Consider the following 24,012-nt stretch of genomic DNA (forward strand, 5'->3'; position numbering starts at 1 on the left):
GAAAAATATTGAAATTGAGGTGAAAAAACAGCCACTTTTCTCTACGTTTTACTCTGTAACTTTTTCCTGCAATGTCAGATTTTTTAAAGCAATATACCGTTACGTCTGCTGGACTCTTCTGGTTGCGGGGATATATAGGGCTTGTAGGTTCATCAAGAACCCTAGGTACCCAAAGCCAATAAATGAGCTGCACCCTGCAGTGCGTTTTCATTCTACTGTATACCGGGTGTACAGCAATTCATTTGCTGAAATAATAAAGAGTGAAAAATCGCTATCAAGAAAACCTTTGTATTTCCAAAATGGGCACAAGATAAGGTGTTGTGAAGCAGTGGTTATTTGCACATCTCTGAATTCCGCGGTGACTATACTAGCATGTGAATTACAGGGCATTTCTCAAATAGACGTCTTTTTTACACACTCTCTTATATTTGGAAGGAAAAAAATGTAGAGAAAGACAAGGGGCAATAACACTTGTTTTGCTATTCTATGTTCCCCCAAGTCTCCCGATAAAAATGATACCTCACTTGTGTGGGTAGGCCTAGCGCCCGCGACAGGAAATGCCCCAAAACACAACGTGGACACATCACATTTTTTGACAGAAAACAGAGGTGTTTTTTGCAAAGTGCCTACCTGTAGATTTTGGCCTCTAGCTCAGCCGGCACCAAGGGAAACCTACAAAACCTGTGCATTTTTGAAAACTAGAGACCTAGGGGAATCCAAGTTGGGGTGACGTCTGGGGCTCTGACCAGGTTCTGTTACCCAGAATCCTTTGCAAACCTCAAAATGTGGCTAAAAAAACACATTTTCCTCAAATTTTGGTGACAGAAAGTTCTGGAATCTGAGAGGAGCCACAAATTTCCTTCCACCCAGCGTTCCGCCAAGTCTCCCGATAAAAATGATACCTCACTTGTGTGGGTAGGCCTAGCGCCCGTGACAGGAAATGCCCCAAAACACAACGTGGACACATCAAATTTTTTCACAGAAAACAGAGGTGTTTTTTGCAAAGTGCCTACCTGTGGATTTTGGCCTCTAGCTCAGCCTACCCAAGGGGGCAGAAATGGCCTAAAATAAATTTCCCACCCCACCCCCTCCATGGGAGCGACCCTTGTGTGACATTGGCACAAAAAAAAAATCCCCGGTGCCTAATAATAGGCCGATCTGCCCCCAAGGGGGGGCAGAAATGGCCTAAAATAAATTTACCCCCCCAACCCTCCCCCGGGAGTGACCCTTGCCTACGGAGTCGCTCCCCCTGCGTGACATTGGCACCAAAAAAAAATCTGCGGTGCCTTGTGGTTTCTGCCCCCTTGGGGGCAGATTGACCTAAAATCGGCCGATCTGCCCCCAAGGGGGGGCAGAAATGGTCTAAATACAATTTGCCCCTCAGGGGAGCGACCCTTGTCTAATGGGTCTCTCCCCATCTCTAAAAAAAAAAAACACAAAAAAAAAAAAATGCCCTGGCGCCTAGAGGTTTCTGCCCCCCCTGTGGGCAGATCGGCCTAATAACATTGAATTAGAAGTTTGGAAACTAGTGATGTTGCATATGCAAAGATCAATAGTCTCAACAGGTGCTGGAGAAGCTTGATAAATGGAGATAATTAACTGGGTATCATCTGAATAATTCAGGAAATATGATTGTGATTCAGCTGAGCAAGTGTTCTGAGGTAAATGTTGAATAAAGTAGTCTTAATGGAGAACCCTGTAGTGCCCTTGTTCGATGGTCCTTAAAGTCTGAGCTTGACTTGTAATTTCTAAATAAGACCTACACCAGCTGTGTAGAGTGCCATCATACTGATTTCAGCCAGTCTGTAAATGAAGGTTTTATGAGTGACCATATCGAAGGCAGCCGAGAGAGATCTAATAAAATACCAGGGCCACAAAATGACAGGCCTTGTCTACCATCATTCGGAGCTCTAAAATGAGGGCCGTTTCAGTGCTGTGTAAGCTAAAAATTCAGATTAAGCTGGTTCAAGCAGATGCTGAAGCTCTAAGTAATTTGACAAAATCCTATTATTATAGGATTGTTACAGGAAATAGTAGAAGTGGGGTCGAGAGAAGGTGTTTTATGATTTTTTTTTTTTTGCAGGGAAACTACCATTGCCGTTTTCCAATCTAACGAAACAGTACTAGAGGAGAGTAATAGGATACAGGAGCAGTGTTGGAGCCTTGTGGCAGAGGTTGCCATCTGTTGCCAGATCCTAGGAGGAAGAGGATGAATTTGATTTCCATACAATGCGCTTTGCATTTTAAATATCTCTTACAATAACATACACTGTCGCATAAAACACATTTAACCCCTTCGCTACTAGGTCTTTCTCCCATCCACCTCCCAATACATGCCCCCCCCCAAACATCTAAAGGATTCTTACGGTACCCAGGGTTTGTGGATTCCCTTGCCGGGGACTAAGAAATTATCTAAAATATAGCTAAAGATTGTTTTTTGGGAGGGGGGGAATGGGGAAAATGTGCTGCAAAAGAAAGTGACTGTTTTGGCAATGGCATCAACGAAAGGCTTGCAGTGCTAAAATCACCATTGTGCCGAGTTCTAAATCAGGCCTAAGTGTTGAAATAGAAAAAAATATTGAAAATTAGTAGGACAAAACTGGCATTTGTGACAACCTTTTGATTTGAGACTACTCATCATGGTGGCCGATTTACAATAGCAATATGCCATTACATCTGCTAAACACTTTTTGTGGGGTTATATAAGGTTTGTGGGTTTTCCAAGAACTCAAAGTACCCAGAGCCAGTAACTGAGCTGCACTTTGCAGAGGTTTTTTATTGAGTACCGGGTCTACAGCAATTCATATGGTAAAATTTAAATAGTGAAAAATAGGTATCAAGGAAACCTATGTATTTCCGAAATTGGCACAGGACATGGAGTTTAGAAGCAGTGGCTATTTGCACATCTCTGAATTTGAGGTTACCCATACTAACAAGTGAATTAACGGGCAATGATTTCTTTCTTACACACTGTCATCTTACATTTGGAAGGTACAAATGCAGAGAAATACAATTGGTAATAACACTTATTCTACTATGCTGTGTTCCCCTAAGTCTCCCATAAAAATGTTACCTCAATTGTGTGGGTAGGCCTACTGCCCGCGACAGGAAACTGCCCAAAATGCAACATGTACACATCACATATTTCCACTGAAACAGACCTTTTTTTGCAATGTTCCTTGCTGTGGATTTTGGACCCTACTTCCGGCGGCACCTAGGGAAACCTAGAAATCTGTACATTTTTTAAAACTAGACACCTGGAAGAATCCAGAATGATGTGACTTGTTTGGCTCTCATCAGGTTGTGTTCCCCGGAATCCCTTGCAAACCTCAAAATTGGACTAAAAAAACACATTTTCCTCACATTTCTGTGATGGAAAGTTCTGGAAAATGCAGGGAGCCACATATCTCCTTGCAGCCAGCATTCCCCCCCAAGTCTTCTGATTAAGATGGTACCTCACTTGTGTGGCTCTGCCTAGTGCCTGCAACAGAACAAATAAACCCAGGTCAATGAGGGTTCCTTTGCGGGGACTCCCATTGACGCTAGTTTGATCCGTTCCTGTCGCGGGCACTAGGCCCAGCCACACAAGTGGGGCAGCATTCTTATTGGGACAAGTGGGAAAACACTGAGTGATAGGAATTTTGTGGTTTCCTTCTGATTCTGGAAGAATATGGTACAGACATGCAAGGAAAATGTGTGATTTTGATTTACATTTTGAGGTTTGCTGGGCATTGTGGTTATGAAAACGTGATGGGATCCACTAAACACCACCCTGTACTCCCTTGGGTGTCTAGTTTATGAAAATATGTAGTGTTGGTAGATTTTCTCTAGAGACAAAGTACACCCTGGAAGAGAAAGACAGAAAATGCAGATATTACTGCACAACCATCTATTCCTCAAGTACAAATACATTCTGGTTAGATTTGGCATGAGGGTGAGTCAAAGGTTCAAAATGTAAATTTTAGCAACAAAAGATTCACAAAAATGAAATACTCTCTTAATAATGGAAAGTTAAAAAACGGAACCAATGACTCACAGCTCTTGAGCTGTAAAGCACCAGCCCCTTTACAGGCCATTCACGAACCTTTCATGCGTGAGGCACACAAAATCATTCAATCTCACATCAACAGTCCAGCACATTACTATACTCACATCAATAGACGGCACCATTCATGGGCCCATCATTTTCATATGCCCACATGACTGGCACAACAATCACTCTAGCTGGCGGATGACGGAGTGTGGGGACTGATGTTTGGCTGGCAGTGTGTGTGTAGTGACCAGCAGCAAGTCCTTACACGCACACCGCCAGCCAAATGCTAGTTCTCACACACCGCCAACCAATTGCCAGTATATGCAGACCGCCAGCCAAGTGCTAGTCTACGTACACCGTTAGCCAAGTGCCAGTCCACACACCTCCGGCCAAGCGCCAGTCAAACAACCAGCCAGCCTGTACCGCCAGCCAAGCCAGTCCATGCACGCCGTCAGCCAAGTGCTTGTCCACGCACACGACCAGCCAAGCACAGTCCACACACACACTGCCATCACATTTATTTTAACAAAAATACATACAAGCTCTTTAGGGTAACCTTTACGTTAGGGCGGATTGTGCCACAAGCAACCGCGTCCACTTTGTACAGTACCTTGAACAATTGCACACCAGAGTAGAAGTTATCTACATATAAATGTGGACCTTTGTTAAAATGTCCTTTACCAAGTTCCTACACAATTGACTCAAAATGTGGATGGATTACCAGGGGGGTCAATAAAACAATCCCTACCAGTTTACATCCTGAAATTATATAAACACATCCAGTAGTACTCTCAGACAGCAGTTACATCTTAATTCCATTGTGTGCCCTCTAGCTAGGAATGTACTGCCTAAAAATAAAGAAACTGCCCCTTAACAAGACTAAAGACTCATCCACAGCTGTTTCTTTCCCTGAAACGAACTACAAAATGATCAAGGACAGGCTGAGATGTGACAAAGACAAAAAATAGAAACCACCGGATGGAAGCAAACCTTAGCCCAGAAGCAGATTCCCCACCGCATAATAGCCTTATTACCCGGTGGCTCAAGTGTTACCACCCACCCGGAGGCCCAGTCCACTGAAAAAATAAAAAATAAAAAAAATGTGGGGGGCGCAGAATTGAAAAAAAAAACGCGGGCTCCAGGGGTCACTCCCCTTCAACACAATCCCTTGTGTCTAGTTCCGCTCCCTTCCTTCACCAAGGAGGTCTCTCCCCACAATTAGTTAAATAATCCCTGACGTCTAATGGGTTTTGACCCTCGGATGCAGATTGGCCAAAAAAATGACTGAACTAACCCCCAGGAAGGGCCGAAACATGGATAAATGATTGATCCTGACCGCCCCCAGGGGCGGGGGCAACCGTTGCTGAAGGGGCCTCTCCCCCAGTTAAGAAGAAAGAACTGGTGGTCTAGTGTAATGTATTTCCTGCTCCATGATCACAGTCCCACCTGCAACAGTGGAGCAGGAATCCACTACAGACAGACACAGGTGAAAGGAAAAACTCTTTTCTTTCCCCCTTTTGTCTGTTCTTCTTTAAAAAAAAAAAGAACCCAGAGAAGGACTGACCACATCAGGCAACAAAACATTATTGGCCCCCTATGCAAAATTACCAACAGCGATCATCTCTGTGCATCAGGCAGGGAGGCCAACAGTAACGTAAAAACCCTTTATCAATTTTGAACACCTGTACATGAGTAATACAAAAAGGTTACGGCTGAGGTACGCCATGGCACCAAGATTATAATAGTAATATGTCTCCCGAGCGCCGCCTGATTTATCCTTCTGCTTTAAATATTTTTTGAAACATAACCATTTTTCTCAAATTATCGGCTTATGACTTCTGCAATTTTTGTGTTGAACACACGCTTTTAAATTTTGGTATGCATACATTAATTCAGCCAAAGGTAACACTTCTAAGGCACTTGAGCACTCCAAACGTCGTGTTATTCAGATTCAGCGAAATAGTCCATATGTTTTCTGGTTTATTTACACCACTTTGGATATTGTAGAAAATCTTGATTGGAAAGTGTACTTCACAATTACAAATCAAACAGAATACAGCCGACACGTTTCGTCTCCAAAACGGCTTTTTCAAGTAATTAAAGATGGAGAATAAGTCTATATCTCTCTCATTCATCAAAAATAGAATGACACATCAAGCACAAAGGATTTGTCCTTCTTGTTTAATGGGGTATTGAAGGAGCAGAAGTATTGTCCTAAATTTCCCAACTGTCATTCTTGTCAAAACCAACAGAAATTCTCAATAAGCCAAGTTAAGCTTCAAACTCCAAAGTCAGGTTAGCACGCCTGCCGTACAGCGTACTTCTGCATTCTGTTTTTGGAGATGAAGCGTGTGCTGGCTGTGTGCTGCTTGATTTGCACTTGTCAACCAATCTTAATACCGGGAAGTTAAGGGTGCTACAGTATCTCGTAAGTGTTAAATTGTTTTTGATTGTTTGTTGCAATAACTTTGACACCTTATGGTAGGAAATTGTATGGATACTGTTGTAAGGACCTGGTAGCACATAAAATTGAGTTCTAATTTGTACTGTCTTCGGATTCATTCAACAACACAAAATCATCTAATTTAGTAGGATGTGCTGCACACAGGAGAGCTACATACAGGGAGCTGAAGAATTACTAGTAGCTCACAAGCTCCTCATTGGAGTTAGTGTAAAGGTGAGGTCTCAAAGGGTTGTGAATATTGGTGAGAAATCTCATGCTAGCCATCAGTAAGTGAACTGTCATATGGCAGTTAGCGTACTGGTGACAGTAGTGGTCACATGTTTTATTTTCCTGGGATAGTGAAACGTTCAGAAATGTAAGGTTGGTGGCTTAATCATTAACAGCCTGTAATACTGCTATCACTGTTTTGTTCCCTTTCAAGCGATCAGTGCTTGAAACATGCTCCAGCACATGGTGAGAAGCATCAGTGCTGTCTTCCAGGAAAACAGTGAAGACATTACTGTTTTAAAGAAGTCGGTCGTCTTTTGAGCTCTTAGTTTCCATATTTTTATTTCGTAGTGGCATACAAGTAATCTTGTTTGATTGCTGTTCTCCATTTTACCAACTCTATAAAGGTGGTAACGATAAATTTCAAATCTTCACTCCTAGTGAAATTGTCCTTCTCTGGTGCTGCAAATATCGTCTGAAACGTCCTGCTTCCCTTACTAAGGATCCAGCCGAATTGCCTTTATTTTTGGGAAACGGCTGAAAATTCACCTAATCAGCCTTCACGTGATCTAATTCCAATCTCCTTTTGTTTTGTCTATTTTATGTCTCTACATTTCTTTCTCCATCATTTTCAGTGCTCGTGATTTCGGAATTTTTATATTGTAATGTTAGATTGTTTTCCTATGTTAAAAAAAGTTTTACTCATGACCTAACTTCTGTTTGATGTAAATCGACATACTAATGCCTGATAGTCTTAACAATGTATGCATCAATTGCTCTATGTTCCTGTTTATTGTTTGTTATTTATTACATTTTTGCAGAAATGTGCACTAGACATTAAAAGTGTTAAATAAATAAAATGTAACAATATGCCACCAGGTAAAGGTGGAGTACATATGTTTTGCAAAAAAAGTAGGTAAAAAGAACCTAGTGCAGAAATAAATGTTAAAAACATGATATTAAAGCAGAGATCGGCAGTTGTGCACATGATCAAAAGGCTTTGGGGCCCCCTGGGCAACAGGAACACTGGGCAGCTGTTTGCTCAACTCCGCACTAACAATACAAATATTAAATAGACAAGCAATCATTTATTTCAAACTTAATTGGTGTTAAAGAAAGGGAGTAACAAGGGACTCCTGCGCTTAACTTTTGATACGCCTTCACTTTCAAAGACATCTTGCAGCATAAGTGTAAAACTATGACAGTCTTTTTAAAATTAAAAAAAAAGTGTATTTAGTTAACATGCAGAACCTTTTCACTTTAGTACAATTTATTATATCAGTGCATCGAGATGTATTAATTTAAAAATTATAGTTTTCAAACATAAATTTGGAAACGTTCATTCTTCCCCTTACCCTCACAATAACAGCAATAGTAAATTAAAGAGGCAAGGCACTGGTTAAATGCACTTTATGGGTGGCCTGCGTTCCCATCATACATGAACAACATTATAGTTTATTAAATCAAACACAGAAGCAGGATTTGTGCAGCGCACACCGTGAAATCATGTATTTCGAGGTCCTAGTTTATGTGATAATGGAGAAAAAGGAGGGAAAGTGAAAGTAAACAATTGCCTAGGATCACACAATTTGATAAAGAGGGGAAGCTGGGGTTAATTCCAGGTTTTCTGGTTTCTCATTGTTCATTGCAGCCCCTAGATGTATATCCTTCGCTTCTCCTACACCTACCTTGCAGCCAATTCCCCCAGCCACCTCACCCGACCTCCACTGCCCTGGCTTCAGTGCGGCACATCACAAACCAAACTTTTTGGCCCCTGGGAAAATGTTTGCGTGTACCCATGTGTTAAATAAATATCCTGTTTCTCAATGCTTTTCTCACTTGTCTAAAATGTTTCTTTTCTTTATAGCTGACCTGACATGGACAGTGTCACTCTTAACAATGGCATCCGGATGCCCCTTGTTGGATTGGGCACTTTCCGCATCCAGGGTTACAGCACCATCTACAGCACATTGGATGCGGCCCTACGATGTGGTTACCGCTCCATTGATACAGCAGCCGTCTACGGTAATGAGGCAGACATTGGGAAAGCTTTAAAGGAGCTCCTTCCCCTGCACGGCTTAACCCGCCAGGACATCTTCCTGACCAGTAAACTGGCACCACGAGACCATGGTGAAGAGGCAGAAGGTGCAGCCCGGCGTAGCTTGCAGGCCCTGGACCTAGACTACCTAGACCTTTACTTGATTCACTGGCCAGGTAAACAGGGATGGAAAAGTGATGACCTGCGTAACCCAGAATGCCGGCGCAGATCCTGGGAGGCCCTTGAGAAGATGAACTCAGCTGGTATCCTCCGTAGCATTGGTGTGTCTAACTACACTGAGGAGCACCTCAAGGAGTTACTCGCTGTGTGCCGGGTGCGACCAGCAGTGCTTCAAGTAGAGTACCACCCAGAGCTTGCCCAGCGGGACCTATTGCGCTTCTGCCAGTCAGCCGGCATACACCTACAGGCCTACACTTCTCTGGGAAGTGGGCATCTGATACAGCGGCAAGAGGTACAAGCAGTGGCAGCAAGGTATAACCGGACAGCCTCACAGGTCCTTTTGCGCTGGGCATTGCAGCGGGAGGTTGGGGTGATCCCTAAGTCCACCAACCCTGAACGCATTGTTGAGAACTTCCAACTTTTTGACTTTGAGCTGTCCCCACAAGACCTTGAGAAACTGGATGCCATGCACTGCGACAAGCATTACTGTTGGGATCCCAAGGGCGTGGTCTGATAGAATGATGTTCTAGGCCCTTCCAGACATCATCCAAGGCTTAGCTAAGGTCTCAGTGGTACAGCAGGAAGCATTTACACTTCACGCTGCAAGCATTTACAGCTCCACAGTGGAATAGTACAATGATCTTTTCTTCTTTTATTCAACGTGAAAGACACATTTCTAAAGGTGCCAATTAAATGGGGGGGGGGCTATTTTTTCCATAGGGTCATGGCTCAGTCCATGTTATCAATATTTGTGCTATGTGGGAAATCCTGTATGAACGCTCATCTTGTTTGGAAAAGCCCCCTCACAACCTAAGTATCAGAAATCTCTGAAAATGTGTTTTGAATCCGTGCTTTTGATTGCTGGAATGCTCTCCTTTAAGGCTTCATTTTCGGTGTCTGGTTATCTTCAGTTGGGCTTAACTAGGAGTTTGCCTCTAACTCACACGGTACAGGTACTGTGAACATACTAGATTTGGTCCTTTAAAAGGATACCTGACCAGTCTATGTTTTGTAAGTCAGAACGGAGGAAATCACTCCGTGTAGCTAAATCATCCCCTACTCTGAGGGACAGAAAGAAACAGCACTTGGGAAATACCAAACCCTGAAATGTCAGTATTTATTGAGTGTGTTAGTAGTAACCCAAACGGCAGGCCCTTTGTAGTAAGCCCCTTAAGGAATAGTTGTAGAGAACTGTGCTCATACCTTTTCAACTGAATAGTATTTGCAGTGTACTTGCACCGTTTCCACAGAATATTTCATCCTTAGACAATCTTTACCCACGTTCTAAAAATCCTTTAAATGCAATTGCAGTTCATTTAACCTTCACATCTGCTTGTCTTCCATGTAATTGTTGCTGTCACCCCAAGTGTATTAAATGTACAAGGTTGCAGTTAGTGCTACTCAAAAACTTTAAAAGGTGAAACTCCAAATGGGTATTCCTTGGAATCCAGCAGGATCTCTGCAGTGTCCTTCAGCATCAATAAAATGGTGTCCTAGTGGACGTGTGGAGCGTGGATTATCTTGCTTCATTGTGGTGCAAGATTGAATTTACTTAATGAAATGTCTACAGCACCTCACTGCAGACGTGGATTCTTTGCCATCTGCTCTAAAGAACATTTTGAGTAAAAAGACATGTTTCCATACCCTGCGTTGCGTCCCTTCTGGTGCATTGACGTCCCTTGCATTTCTAGTGACTGTATCCCTGTTATCCACCAGTGTGGAAGTGTTTCAGCACGTGCTTTCTGCTGTTATGGAATTTGCTTCTTATGGTTCTCCAGACATTTGATACATTTTGTTTTCATGTAGGTGACATTTGCAACTTTTATAGGTTCACTTTATTTTTAATTTAAAAACACATGAGTGAATATATACGTATATATTTAATGAATGTCGCTGTGCTCAAAAATATTGCACACAAAAAGCAGCAACACGTTTCTGTTGATGCTTTATTGTGACAGCATTGGGTATGCAGGGTTCTTCCTAGTGGCCCCTTCTCCTGACAGCTTAGCATTCCAATCGACTGACCCATCCAGGGCATACTTTTTTTTTTTTTAAAGTCTCGAATGCTGTATGCTAGCATAAAATTAAATCATCGTTTTCTTTATTACAGTTTTAGTTACTGTTTAATTTAGTGGAGTGAAGCCCATTACTATTTCTAAAATTCTCTGACACAGTTTACAGTACTTGACTTTTGTTTCTGAGACTTTTTGGAGAATCAAAAATGTGTTCAACTAAGTACAATTTTTTTGCCCTTCGGATTGATTCAGTTTTAGAAGTTTATTAGGCCATACAGTACAATAGTAGTTAAAATGATTAGTCGTAAACACTTTATAATAATTTTACAAAATACAGAGCATGTGGGTACCTTGAATGATCCTTTTTTTGTCTTGGCATTTAGGTATTTGGTAAGCTACACCTGGGGTGTATAAGGGGTGGTGGGTAGTGAGGGAGGGCGAGAATGTGTTGTACGTCTCTCTACAGGTTAACCCAAAGAGAGGTCGTTGGTAGCTGATGGTGCATGTCCACTCACTGTGAAACGTAGTGCATCGTATAGGAGATTCTATATGTGGCAATCTAACACCTCCGAAGTCAGTATCATTTTGTAGATTATAAGATCTTTGTTTTTTAATCTCCCCATACAAATAGCAGAATGCCTCAATCTCCTTAGAGAAGCAGTTTCTTTGGGATAAGTAGTTGCAACTTTTTGAGGAGGTAGTTAAGTGGTTGACCCACTGCTATTTTCACCTCCTTTATAATACTCCATAGCAACAGTTGTAGCCATGTCCATCGGGCATATTCTCGTTTTGCTTAACATGCATTCGAGGCTCCTGCTTATTAGTATGCCGAGCTATTTGAGTCCACTTTGCCTCTGTTAGAAATTGAAGCCTCCAGTTCATATTGTGCCAGTGGCGTTGGAAATGGGTTGGGCCTCACTTTTTCTCCAGTTCACATTACCTTCAGTGAAAAGGGAGAATCTGGTGAGTAGGGACATCAGGAAGGCTGGGGAGTTTCCAGATTTCTGAGTGTACGTAGTATTATGCTTGCATGTAATAGTTTGGATTCCCTGACCTAAGTTTGACTGCATCTAATTTAATGTGTTTGCTTTATGGTGACTGCTAGGGTCCAGAGCCAGCATGCACACATTTAGAAGAGGGGACATTCCTGTTGTGCAACTCTGTGGATGGTAAACGTGGGGGAGAGGCATCACCTCTCACTTACCCTGTTTGTCAACCTTCACTTAGAAATATTTTTTTTCGCCCAGTTCTCCTCTCTCAAGTTCGTGAGAAGGTGTCTCCACTCAACCCTAACAAAGGGCTTTTTGTGTACTGGGAGAGGACTATGGTTTTTTGTGGAGATCTTTGGTGAGGCACAGCAAATATAGTAATATCCAAAGATGGTTTCCCAGTGATCTTCCATGGACAAACTCCACCTGGGATAGATGGATGGGATTATCTGAGGATTTTCACTAGTATTTTCATGTCTACATTGCTGAGATCGAGTGGTAGCTTGCTGAATAGACAAAATCTTTTCCCTCTTTGGGAAGTACTGATCTCCATACCTCGTTGGAGGTAAAGGCGAGAGAGCCAGAGATCTTAGCCTTCCTGCTTCAGTGGTTATTAGCTCTTCATTAATAAATATCTTTTTTTTCTAAATGCAGGGGATGTTTCTGGCTATGTGCTGAGGAGGTGTTAATAGAGTACATTTTCATGGCAAACGGCTGGGATCACGGACTGGGTTTCTCTATGATCTGCACTGCAAGCAGTCTTCCTGTGTTCTCACTATGTTCATAGTGATGCCACCATAATCATGCCAAGGCGTATTTGGCCCCGGAGGTTTATGCATAATTGTCCTTGTTTTAGTATGCTGCTGTACTATTTAATGTATGTGTCTGCTAGATCTTTATGACAGCTTTTAGTCTGGTTTGCTCCTTTTGCAGGTCTTTTTGGATATGGCTGTATCTTATCATAATCATCATCGTCATCATGCACCTCATATGTGCTTTGCCAGCTGCACTTAGTATTTGTGGCGAAGCGGCTATCCACTTTTCTCTATAAGGTGTGTCTAAATGTAATCTCGCAGTCTTTATCTTGTAGTATTTTGAATTTGGAAACATTCATCATCATCAAATAAATCTTTATTCGGTATACAAACAGTATGTCCATAAAGATGCAACAACGTTAAAGCAAGATAAAAACAAAGTATAAAAACTTTAAACTAAAACAAGACTGAGCAGAAATGAGTCTATAATACAAACACATCCCATAACCAACTTATTTCCCCACTACTTGTCTTAGACATAATGCTGCAGAAATATACTTATAGATCATCAGAAAAAATGTGCTGTGTTTGTAAAAGCTGTAGGTAAAACAAGGCTGGCCTGTATTGCCGAATTTTAAATACTTCAACAAAGGCAGCAAAAACCGTTTCCTCTGGGATACAAGGTTTACAAAAAAACTAACAATTTAACAAAGTCTGAGTAGTTATCGAGTCACGTGGGCAGGGCTCTAAACAGGAATCATGAAAAGTATGGCTGGGATATGCTACCAAAAAAGTGCAATACCAAATCTTTACCTAATCAGATAAAAACACTGGGTATGAGACTGTGGAAACAAAAGATATGGCTTCATAGTATTAGTAGTAACCATAGGGAGATAGCCCACCACTTTTTGTTTCCCTGTGTGTTTAGCTCGCCTAGTCTGTTCTGTCCTAGCAAACCAATCTTCCCTTAATTGTTTTTTTAGAAATGTTAAAGGGTAGAGAAGGGTTGTGATAGCAATCCTCTCGCCCCAGAAGGGTAAACTGCCTCCTAAGATAGATCAGCCATTTAAGTTTGAAAGCTGCATCTGAAAACTTAGAATCATTAATTATAGATTGGTTGAGCAAAGTTTCCTGCATGACCCAAATTGCTCTCCACAACAACAAACTCGCTAATTTAGCATGATCCTCTAACGAGATAACCCCAATTCAGTATGACATAAGGTAATAGGGATGCTATTAGGAACTGACAGAAGCTTCCTTAAAAAGATGTTTTCAGCCACTTACAGATTGGAAGTATCAGAGTAGACCCCTACTCCACCACCAAATATTGCGATTGAAAGACATTGAGCATGACAGATGTTCACCATTGCATCCAGTAGTTTTCCACCCAATCCCCCAGCAAATCTAAAGAGGGCAGCAGTAACTTGCTCAATTCTTGGCTTTCTACACCTAATCAGATGAGTCCAAGAAATATTTTGATTGTAGGGGATGTCTTGATACGTGAAAGTAGTGACATTTCATAGCTTTTTCCTATTAAGATGTCGGGATTTAGGCATTTTGGATGAGGGCCCAATGACCAAGACTAAACCAACAATGAACAGAAAAAAAACATTTAATATTTTTTGTAAACTATACCTGTTCTGGCTATTAAGACACAATCATCAGCGTACAAAAGAGCGGGTAGTTTCCAATAGCCAACTCCTGGTGGGTCCGCCTCCACTATGTTAAGATGTTTTTCTAGGTCACTTATATAGAAACGGGGCCCTTATGCAGCCTTGTCTAATGCTGCGTTTTATGTCAAAAGCGTCAGTGAGCTCATGTTTTTCCCATACCTTACCCTTGCTGTAACCCCATTGTGCATGTGAGCTAAAAAATGGATCAAGACCAAGTCAAAACCCATATGAAGCATGATGGTCCACAACCTCTCTCTATCCACCCAATTAAAAGCCGCTGATAAATTAATAAAGCCCATATGGATACTCCCACTACTACCCACAGTATACTTTGAAATGAAGAGGTGACGATTAAGGCACTGTTCAACAGTGCCAAGACTTTGCCTGAACCAAAATTGAACGTCTGAGAAACCGCCCTTATCTGCTTCCCACGTCTCTAGTCTATCAAGAAGGATTCTCCCCATAAGTTTACATGCAGCATCTATCAGTGAAATCGCAAAGTAGCTGCAACGGTTTGATCTATTGTCCTTTTTAAAAATGTGTATTATATTTGCACTGTACCACGATTTCAGGGGACCTACTCTAGCCACACATCTCAAAACATTAGCAATCAGTGGGGCCCAAAGATCATAATTATCTAGAAAAAGATCATCTGGGACCCCATCTGGGCCAGGGGCCTTGTTTCTCCTAAACAGACTCAGAGCAGAGGTCACCTCCTTGTAGGTAGGTGGGTCTAACAGCAGTTTTTCTGTGTTACCCCTAAAAATATCCTTAGGCAAAGACTATCCACTTTCTCATTACTACAGTAGCAGTTCGAAAAAAACTCAACCCAATCTTGAGTTAGAATATTAACATCAGTAAGGGTGTTATGGTTGTCTTTGAAAAAAAGGATCATTTACTGTTTTCCAAAACAAATGAGTCTTTGCTCATGCTTGCTCGATGGAGTTTATCCCAGGCTTCTCTCACAGTATCTGTTTCCCTCTTTGATTTAGCCTTTTTGTATTGACGTCTAAGAAGCACCACCATCCCTCTATCCGGCGGAACCTGCTTCAGTGCACCCACAAGGTTTCTGTGGGATCTGGAGCAGATTTTATCAAACCATCACAGGACTTTGGCTCAAGCTGCTTTTCCTTTCGGAGTCAAAAAACTAGTAAGCGATTGACAAACTATTTGAAAAGTGCTTAGAACCACTTGGGGGGGGGGGGTAGAGCATCATTTAAACATACTAGGAGTTGATCCCCGTATTCCTTCAGTAATTCCCTGAGGTCAAGGGAGTAATCAACCACTTCCCAAATTTGAGTGATACCCTGATTTTTAGCATATACTACAGTAGCACAACTGGAGGAGATGAAATGGCCTTACCGGAATCAATAAGCAGAAACAAGGCATAGCCCATTTGAAAGTATTCCAAAACTTATAGCCTTATAAGACTGGGGAAGCACAATAAAATCTATCAAACTCCCTTGCCCTCTACCCAGAAAAGATATATGATCTACAGTAGGTTGTTCAGTAAGGTCGATTGTTAAGAAAAGAAACAACCTACTCAATATTGAATTAAAAAGAGTATGTAGTATGTTCAAAATGGGCAGGGTCATCACAATCCCAAACAGGCACACCACAAACATAGGTATCTCATATGGTGCACAACTTATAATTAAAATTACCCCACACACAAAATAATAAACGAATCAGTTGTAAGTTTGTCCAAAACGGCGCTCAAAGTATTATCAAGAGAAACAGCAAAGTCCACATTTGTCAGAGAAAAGTTATGATAATTAACTATGACAAGAACTAGCTTATCATCAAATAAAATGGTAAAAACTTGAAAGTGGTAGACTCTAAGTAGGTTTTAGGAACCCTTTAGTGTAAGGTGGTAGAAATTAGGGTAAGAAGACCTCCTTTATTATGACCACGTCTTGACATTTCAGCAGGAGTATGAACAGGGTGAAACCCATTAATATAAATAGCCTCTCTGGACCAGGTCTCCTGCAGACATAGCACCCATGCCCTGAGGGCCAAATGAAGCCAGACCTCATTCTTAACCTTATTTGAAACACCAGCCACATTTCAAAATGAACACTTAATATCATAATGTTTTGATGCAACAGACTTTCGAGGGGCCGTAATAGCTACTGATGACTTAACTGAAGCTGCTGCTCTGCTGATATGAGGGCAAGAACCTTTGCTGCAGCTGCTAGAGTTAATGACCAACAGGGTAGAAGGGCGGGGGTCTCGAGCAGCCTCATTAGAGACCTCACGATCACCCAAAGAAGCTGAAAAGCGGCAGGATATGGGGCCAACATGAGCCCCAGAGAACTCCCCCCAAAGATACAGTAGGAGACCCCGGACCATATAATAGAGAAAGATCCTGATTAATGGGCATCAATCAATCAACCTGTTCCAAAGTAGCAAAACGATTGGATGTGTGAACGTTATACATATGGTGACCAAGCATGGTATCACATGAAATTATTGACACCCAAACAGCAGCAGCAGGCCTCAAGAAATCATCAAAATGTTACTAGACCTGCAGGTCGAGTAGCTTGAATAACCTACTCGACCTAACTGTAATGTACTTGACCCGGAAACAAGTTTCAAATTGTGTGATCCTAGGCAAATACTGTATTTTACAGTTGCCTTTTTCTTCATTCTCATATATGAGTGCAACTTCAAATATGTGAGTTCAGCATTTTTGCTGTAAAAAAATCCTCTCATGTTTGATTAAATACACTCAACGTTTGCTCCATGTATAATACATCTTTCCCACATATAGTGTACACATGATCCATGTATGACTTGCCTCTTAGTTTACTAATAGCTTTGCCATCAGGGCAGGAATGTTTCTCAGTTTACGTTTAAACACGCACTTTTAATAAATATATCACTAAAGCATGATGTGGTAGCGCACTGTCATTTACAGACAGTAAATTTCCAAGAAATGTCCAAAAACCTTCCCACTAACTTGCAGCTTTACTTCTAAAACTATATAATGTATTAACACTAATCTGTGAAAATTGGGTTTCAGAAACATTTATTATTTGCACATCACCAAGTAAAGTGTTCTGACTTTTTTTTCATCCTATTAGAATATTTTCTTCATCTCACAGAAGTACAAAAAATGGTCTTTCACAGCTACGGAAATATATTTTGAAATGTTTGTAAAGTTGACTTAGTTATATTAATGTTGTGTGTTAAGAAAAAGCTCATACCAAAAGCCTTTCACTTCACATAGGTCATACAGTTCACCTTACAAAATCCTGGAACTCTACAGTCACAAGGAAATGTATTTGCATTGCAAGAAGACAAACTGACTTTTGACCTCTGACTGTGAACACAGAGGAATGTGACAAGAATAAAATGTAAAGGCTTCTTAATTGCTAATTCAGTTTCTGACTGAACAGAACACCTGTTCTTTGTCCAGCCAGAAGCGTCAGTGGAATCTAAAGATAGCTCAACCTCGTAAAATAAAACTTGTAAATGTGGGTAGAGTAGATTTTTTGAGCCCTGAGGACGTTTTTAAAGTATCCTGTGGGACTGACTGTGCACTTCCCGCTGCAAAGTTGACCCAAACAAAATGCTCCAACAGCGAACCCGCAATCAATTTCTGTGCAACATTTACAACTATACCGCCCTCCCCCTTGTTATTTGGCTGAGGGCCAACCCAGTGCACCCGCACCACATTGATGATGGTATCAAAAAGAAAGTCATAACTATAAAGATCTGAGTTTCTGGTAAGCCAATGTACCACCTTATTTTTCAATTGGTCACGGGTCTCCTGACCTTGTGTGAGCACAGGGACATTTTTCAAAGCCTCTACCAGTGGAGTAGCCCCCGGAGGAAGATGAAGTGCCCTATTAGTGCAGTGTCCTCGAGATGTTCTTATGCTAGGACTGGTTCCCCCCATTAACCGGGGTAGGAGAAGGAATGGATGGACACAAACCCTCAACGACAGGTTGGGCAACTGTCAGCAGAGACAAATTAGGCCCGGATGACTTGGTGATTATGGCAACTTCTGTAGGCGGTAGTGAAAGCTCCATTATAACATACTTCTGCTTGGCCTGGCAAAGGCCAAGGATTTTTCTCACTTCAGCCTCCAGTTTATCCAGCTTTTCTGAGATAGGCGTAAGAAAATCTTCAACTGTAGGTGTCACTTTGTGCAGAGCAGTAGCCCCTAAGGAATCACCAAGAGGAGAGTCTTTAATGCTTAAAGGGCACTGGCTGGAAGAAGCTTTATTTACCCTCCGACTCTTCCTCTTGCGCTTCGCGACAGGGGAGTTTACAAATTAAAGGGGGAGCTGGGAGTAGTAAAGTTTCATTCGACCGGGAGGAGAAGCCCCTGGAGGAGACATATACAAAGCTGTAATGAAACTAATTCTTTCCACATCTACTTGGTCCACAGCCTGACCCACAACCACATTAGCAACCGCGGTTTCTTCTATTCAAGGAACCCCAGCTGCGCCAGCAAGATCCAAGGACAAACGTTGTTCCGCCAAATCAGTTTCTTTTTAAATGACTCCAACCGCAATAGGAAGAAAAGTCAATTGTGGTATGATTAGTGCCCATCACTGGTTTAGCACTCACTCACTATCTGTTTTTGTTTTTGCCCATTCTGCTTAGTAGTGTGCAAACCCTGGAGAGACTGTAGTACTGGTACATTGATGACAACAGGACACAAAGGTAGATACAAAGGTGGGGACGACCAAGATAGTTTAAACAAAAAACAAATTTTCCAGGAGAGGACAAGCCACTTACTTAGGGAGGCAATACAAATCAAAGTGCTATGTGCAGTGAAGGGTCAAACGAGCCCAAAAACCCACCAGGACCAAGAGAACAGGCCTGTCTTGTCTGTCCACGGATCGGCGCAGACGGCCTCGCCTTTGGCCCAGTCATTGCCCGGGTGCATCCCAAGTGCTTTATAGCATCACTGCTTGTGGTGGGAGTGAGGTTTCCCTCCTTGTTGGACCCTACTGTCTTGTTCCCCGATTTTGGGACGAGTCCCTCTAACCTCCGTATGGTGCAGATGCAGGCATCCCACTCCACGGGAAAACAGGCACTTTTTAGCATTGCGGTGGGAAAGAGGCCTTCCCTCCTTGCTGCCCCTCCTCCTTTGCTCCTGGATTATGGGACAACAAGTCCCTCAGATCTCTGTGATGGGCAGATGCAGGTGCCCATCACTGTGGGGAAACAGCAGGCGCTTTATAGTGTCATGGCTCACACTGGAAGAGAGGCTTCCCTCCTTGCCCCTCCTCCCTTGCTCCTGGATTATGGTGAAAGTTCCTCAGACCTCCGTGAGGGGCAGATGCAGATTAATTTACCACAGTTTTTTGCTGGGAGATTAATGCCACACTTGATAGTCATTGTGGTTGTGGAGTGGTCTGAGAGAGCATTTTCCAGGATATAACATCTGTAAGTAGCAAGAATTTAGTCTTCTCAAGAGGGTACCACAGTTACGGGAAAAAAAGAAGTTGTTCTTCTCAATCAAGTCTGTTAACCTCCAAACATATATTCCACGATCTTCAATTAAATTTCACAGAAAACCCTTGTCATTTGCTTTATTGGAGGCAACTGGGTATTTTCTATCCAGCGTAGGGTCAATGGCTAGACCACTTATCTACATAAGGGTGCATCTACATTCCATGATGACTTTGAATAGGCAGGAGAGGAATCATGCCCTATCCATATTTGGACCACCTATTTACCAGCCTGCTCCATGAGCTGCATACTTGGGCCACCTATTTACTGGCCTGCTTCGTGAGCTGCATTGGCTTCCAGTTGAGTGATGAGTTCGATTCAAAGTGCTATGTTATGTACATAAATGTCTTTCAAACTCTGGCCCTCTTTTAAGATCATTGGTGTCACCTACACACACAACTGATCCCTGTGTACAAGTAACCTTGATCTAGCTGTAGTTCCCAGAGTTAGGCAATCCAGGCAAGGAGGCCAAGCCTTTTATTTTTTAGGCCCAAAGCTGTGGAACTCTCTCCCACCTGATCTGAGAGCATGTAGTTTGCTCTCAATTTTCGGTAAGAGGCTTAAAAGCTGGCTGTTTTAACTGTGGACTTCAGGATCAGCTATCAGGATGTCTCTGGGCATCTATGCCATGTCGTAGGGCTGGGAAACCCCTAGTTGGGTAGCCATTTGCTATATAAATCTGGTTAATAATAACAATTTAGTATCCAGTATGGCAGTGATTTTTTTTGTTGTAAACTTATAAATCCATCCTTCTGGGAAACAGTGGGGGCTGTCTCCAGATATCCTCGATCAGATGCCAGTTGGCTGTTGTATAAAACAGTGCCTACCCAGTCTTTCTTCAGTTTGTCTGCTTCTGTTGGGGATAGGTGCATCTCTTGCAATAGTAGTATGTGAGTGTGCTTTGATTCTAGATATCTTGTTTCTTTTGACATAATGAGACACCCCGGTTGACACTGCAAGAAGACTTTGAAAAAATGCTGGAGGGCACCCCTTGATGACTTTAAAGCACACCGACGCAATTCGACCACTGTTAAAAATGATATATTGCAAATATTGTCAGTACTGAAAGTGTATGCGTGTTTGGGAGAGTGGCCTCCATCAGCAGAGCAATTTCGATATCTAATGAAGTGTCTGGGTTGAGAGTTTCTTTGGGGCGGGGTGCTGGAAAATAGATGGTTGACGGGCTGATTTATTGGTCCTGAGTGTGTGTGTAAATACGTTCCCTTCATAGTGGGACCAGTCACAAGGTTATTCCGGATCAGGATTTAGGTGCTCGGTAGTGATACCTAGTCTACAGATAGCAGACGCTCAGTAAATTGGGAAATGGGATTATACACAGAAGAATGTCACTCTGCTTACTTGGGACTGGATCCTGGTCCCTCCGTATCTAGAAGTCTGCCCTGTGCCATGCAGTACTGCTGGATAATGAGAATTAAGATCCACTGGTGCTGTTTTTCTGCACTGGTTCTGGTGATGATTTGTGGAGACTTCTGTATCTGTGGTTTCCAGTCTGTTCAAAAAAACCTTTTAGTTCTTTCGGGTCAGAGTATTCAGAGAAACTGCCGTCTCTAGTGATCCACATTATTTCCCGTTCAAGCAGTCCATATTTGATGTCCAATTTTTGGCGGTTTGGATGAAATGGTATGAAGTAATTTCTCCTTGGGGATAGTCAAAGTGTGGCTTTCTGTTGTGAATAGGCCATTCTTGTTTATTGTCTATATTACTTGTCAGGCTTGTTCATGTCTTATAAGCAGCGATGGGTTTTGAGCATGCTTCTTATGCAGTGAATCTTGCCTAATTCTGTTCTTTGCAAGAGCATGAGGACTGACAGTTCGGGTAGGAGAACTTATAGGAATCCTTTTACATCATCCTCTCTGGACCCTCAGAAAGCATATTTTGTCCCATTATGACCAATCTTCTAAATGCATGGTCTTTTTTTTCCGACCTGCCAGAGCTTCTGACTCCAGTCCAGCACAGTTTTTAGGCAATCTTCAAAATGGTTGCTGTGAAATGAGAATGTGTATGCCCTAACTGCTCTGATCTCTGATGTCAGTTCTGAGATGTTATTATCCAGAGACCACATCTTTGAGCCAGAAGTGGTAAATGTTTGCATGCCTGCTTCTACGGTAAAGACTAGAGTTTTAGATGTTAAAACATTTGCATCACCTGCCGCTCCTACCCCCTCCTAGAATAGCAGTTGCCTTAAAGGATTTGTGGAGGACATGGCTGTTTCATGAATGACTGTCAAGGTGGTGACAGAAGAAGGGTCTGCTGTGTGGTAATGGCCTTTTAACTCAGGGTAGAAGGGGAGACCACAGTAGGAGGTCTCACCTCCTTTACATCTTACCCTGGAGTTATGCACTCCAGATTGTGTAGCTATTTCCGGGAGTGACTTCCTAGAATTAAAAAAGAGACTAGAGAGTTTAATCTCATTGTAGCCTCCAATTCCCTATAAGGGAGAAGGAGCTTGGCGGTCTTGGCAGGTGAGCTGTTGCACTGATCCAGCAGTTGCTGTTGAGTATTCAAGAACTCTCTGGGTTAAGATGATATACAGTAGGACTAATCTTCTCTTAGGTCAGGGTCTGCCTGGTTGTTTCCCTGTGTATCTTCTTATTGCAGCTAAGGGGATGTATCTTTGTATGAACGTGTTAAGGACAATCAAGCTATAGTCTTATGGGAGAGTTAACAACAGTAATGAAGATTACCAGTAAGTAGTTAGGCCAGTACTTCTATGTTTCTGTGTCTCTTGTCCTCATTCCAGCCAAAAAGTCAGGATATTATAATATATATATAGATATTCAGGGATGTGGAATTCCTATCGCCCGACGGCCGGGACATATTGTTTGGGGTCAAGGGCAACAAGTTTTTATGTTTATTTTGTCCTTGGGACAAGTAGGCCCATCCCCCTGCAGCACAAACCTTTTTGCTGTCATTTTACAGAGAAGGGAACTGTCTGCAGTTGAGGTAATATGTGTGTCCATAAGTTAATGCTGTTCAAACTCGTATTTACGGTCCATTAATGAAAAGCCTTCATTTTTAGGATGAGCGGTGTAAATAAAGGTTTTAAGGTCGCACTGCACTACTGGCAGTGGTTCCAGTAAAAAAAAGGAAAATGTGTACACACATGTTTGAAAGGGTAAACAATATGAGGCTACGTATAATGCTTCCAGAATGCTCTCTTATTAGATGCAGATGTTTGCAGAAGCTTGTAAGCAAAAGTGATGATGCTTTGCTTTCAAAATAAAATGTTTAAAAAAATGCAAGTAAGAAAAACAACTTGCTACTATGAAATTTTAAGTGCTATTTCTTTGAAGCATCATTTTGTAAAATGTGTTGATGCATGCTAGTATTTCCAAAAAATATTCCTAATGGAAAACCAAGAATATGGGATACATGAAAATAAACAAGCACTGGCAAAGCCAACTGATCCAACATTTTTTGTAAGTCTCTTTGTTTCGTCAATGCATGTCTGATTTTGACATAGCATTTCTAACACTTTTTTGTTGTGGAAAATGCTTTGTAGTGGATAACAGTCCCTCAATATGTGTCTCTGTCACTTTCTCTGAAATTTTACCGAAGTTGGCACAGGAGATTAACATCTATTGTCAGGGCCTCACCATTGTAACAAACACTGGCAAAAGGAAAAATAATAGTTTTTGGTCTCAAAAAGCACACATTGCTACAGTGGCGTCACAAAGGCCAAGCAGCCCCTCTCCAGGGCCCCCCTAAGCACTGCACCTGCCCTGAGTGAGTCTGGAAGGGGGACCTCTATGTCTTTTGCAGGGGAATGCCCTCCAGTTTCATTATGCCACTGATCGCCACAATAGTCCCTAGCACAGAACAAAAACTACTTTGTGTGCCAATATGCTCCTTGTGGAAGAGCAGAATGCCACCACTCACAGTAAAGCCACACAATAGATAGAGAGAGAAATAGAAGTTTAATAAAAACAAAATCTCTCTGTTAACGCCAGACCTAATTAGGGACCCAGTTACTAAAGAAAGTCACAAACATACACCCACAGTATATGCCTTTGAATTAGTGCCTTTCATTAATTCACAAGAACATACAGAAGTAGACCAGGAAATTGTACTCCTACAAAATATTTGTGAACTGCATTTTAGCACGAGCAAATCTGCACGTGTAGATTTGCTCATGTAAAAATCTGTTGAGCATTTACAACTTCAC

At 42.0% G+C, this 24,012-nt stretch overlaps 1 protein-coding gene across 3 annotated transcripts in view; it reads left to right on the forward strand.

The window, feature by feature from the left end:
• The window catches only part of LOC138259926 (glyoxal reductase-like), a 46,025-nt gene extending 22,767 nt beyond the window's left edge, over window positions 1-23,258 (forward strand). For all 3 annotated transcript variants that reach the window (XM_069207910.1, XM_069207909.1, XM_069207911.1), the window contains exon 2: window positions 8,572-23,258. In XM_069207910.1, coding sequence (XP_069064011.1) covers window positions 8,582-9,436 — 855 coding nt within the window. In that variant the 5' untranslated portion in view covers window positions 8,572-8,581 and the 3' untranslated portion in view covers window positions 9,437-23,258. The remainder of the gene's footprint in view (window positions 1-8,571) is intronic.
• Window positions 23,259-24,012: the final 754 nt, after the last annotated feature.

The sequence above is a fragment of the Pleurodeles waltl genome, chromosome 9 (assembly GCF_031143425.1).
Source record: "Pleurodeles waltl isolate 20211129_DDA chromosome 9, aPleWal1.hap1.20221129, whole genome shotgun sequence".
NCBI lineage: Eukaryota > Metazoa > Chordata > Amphibia > Caudata > Salamandridae > Pleurodeles > Pleurodeles waltl.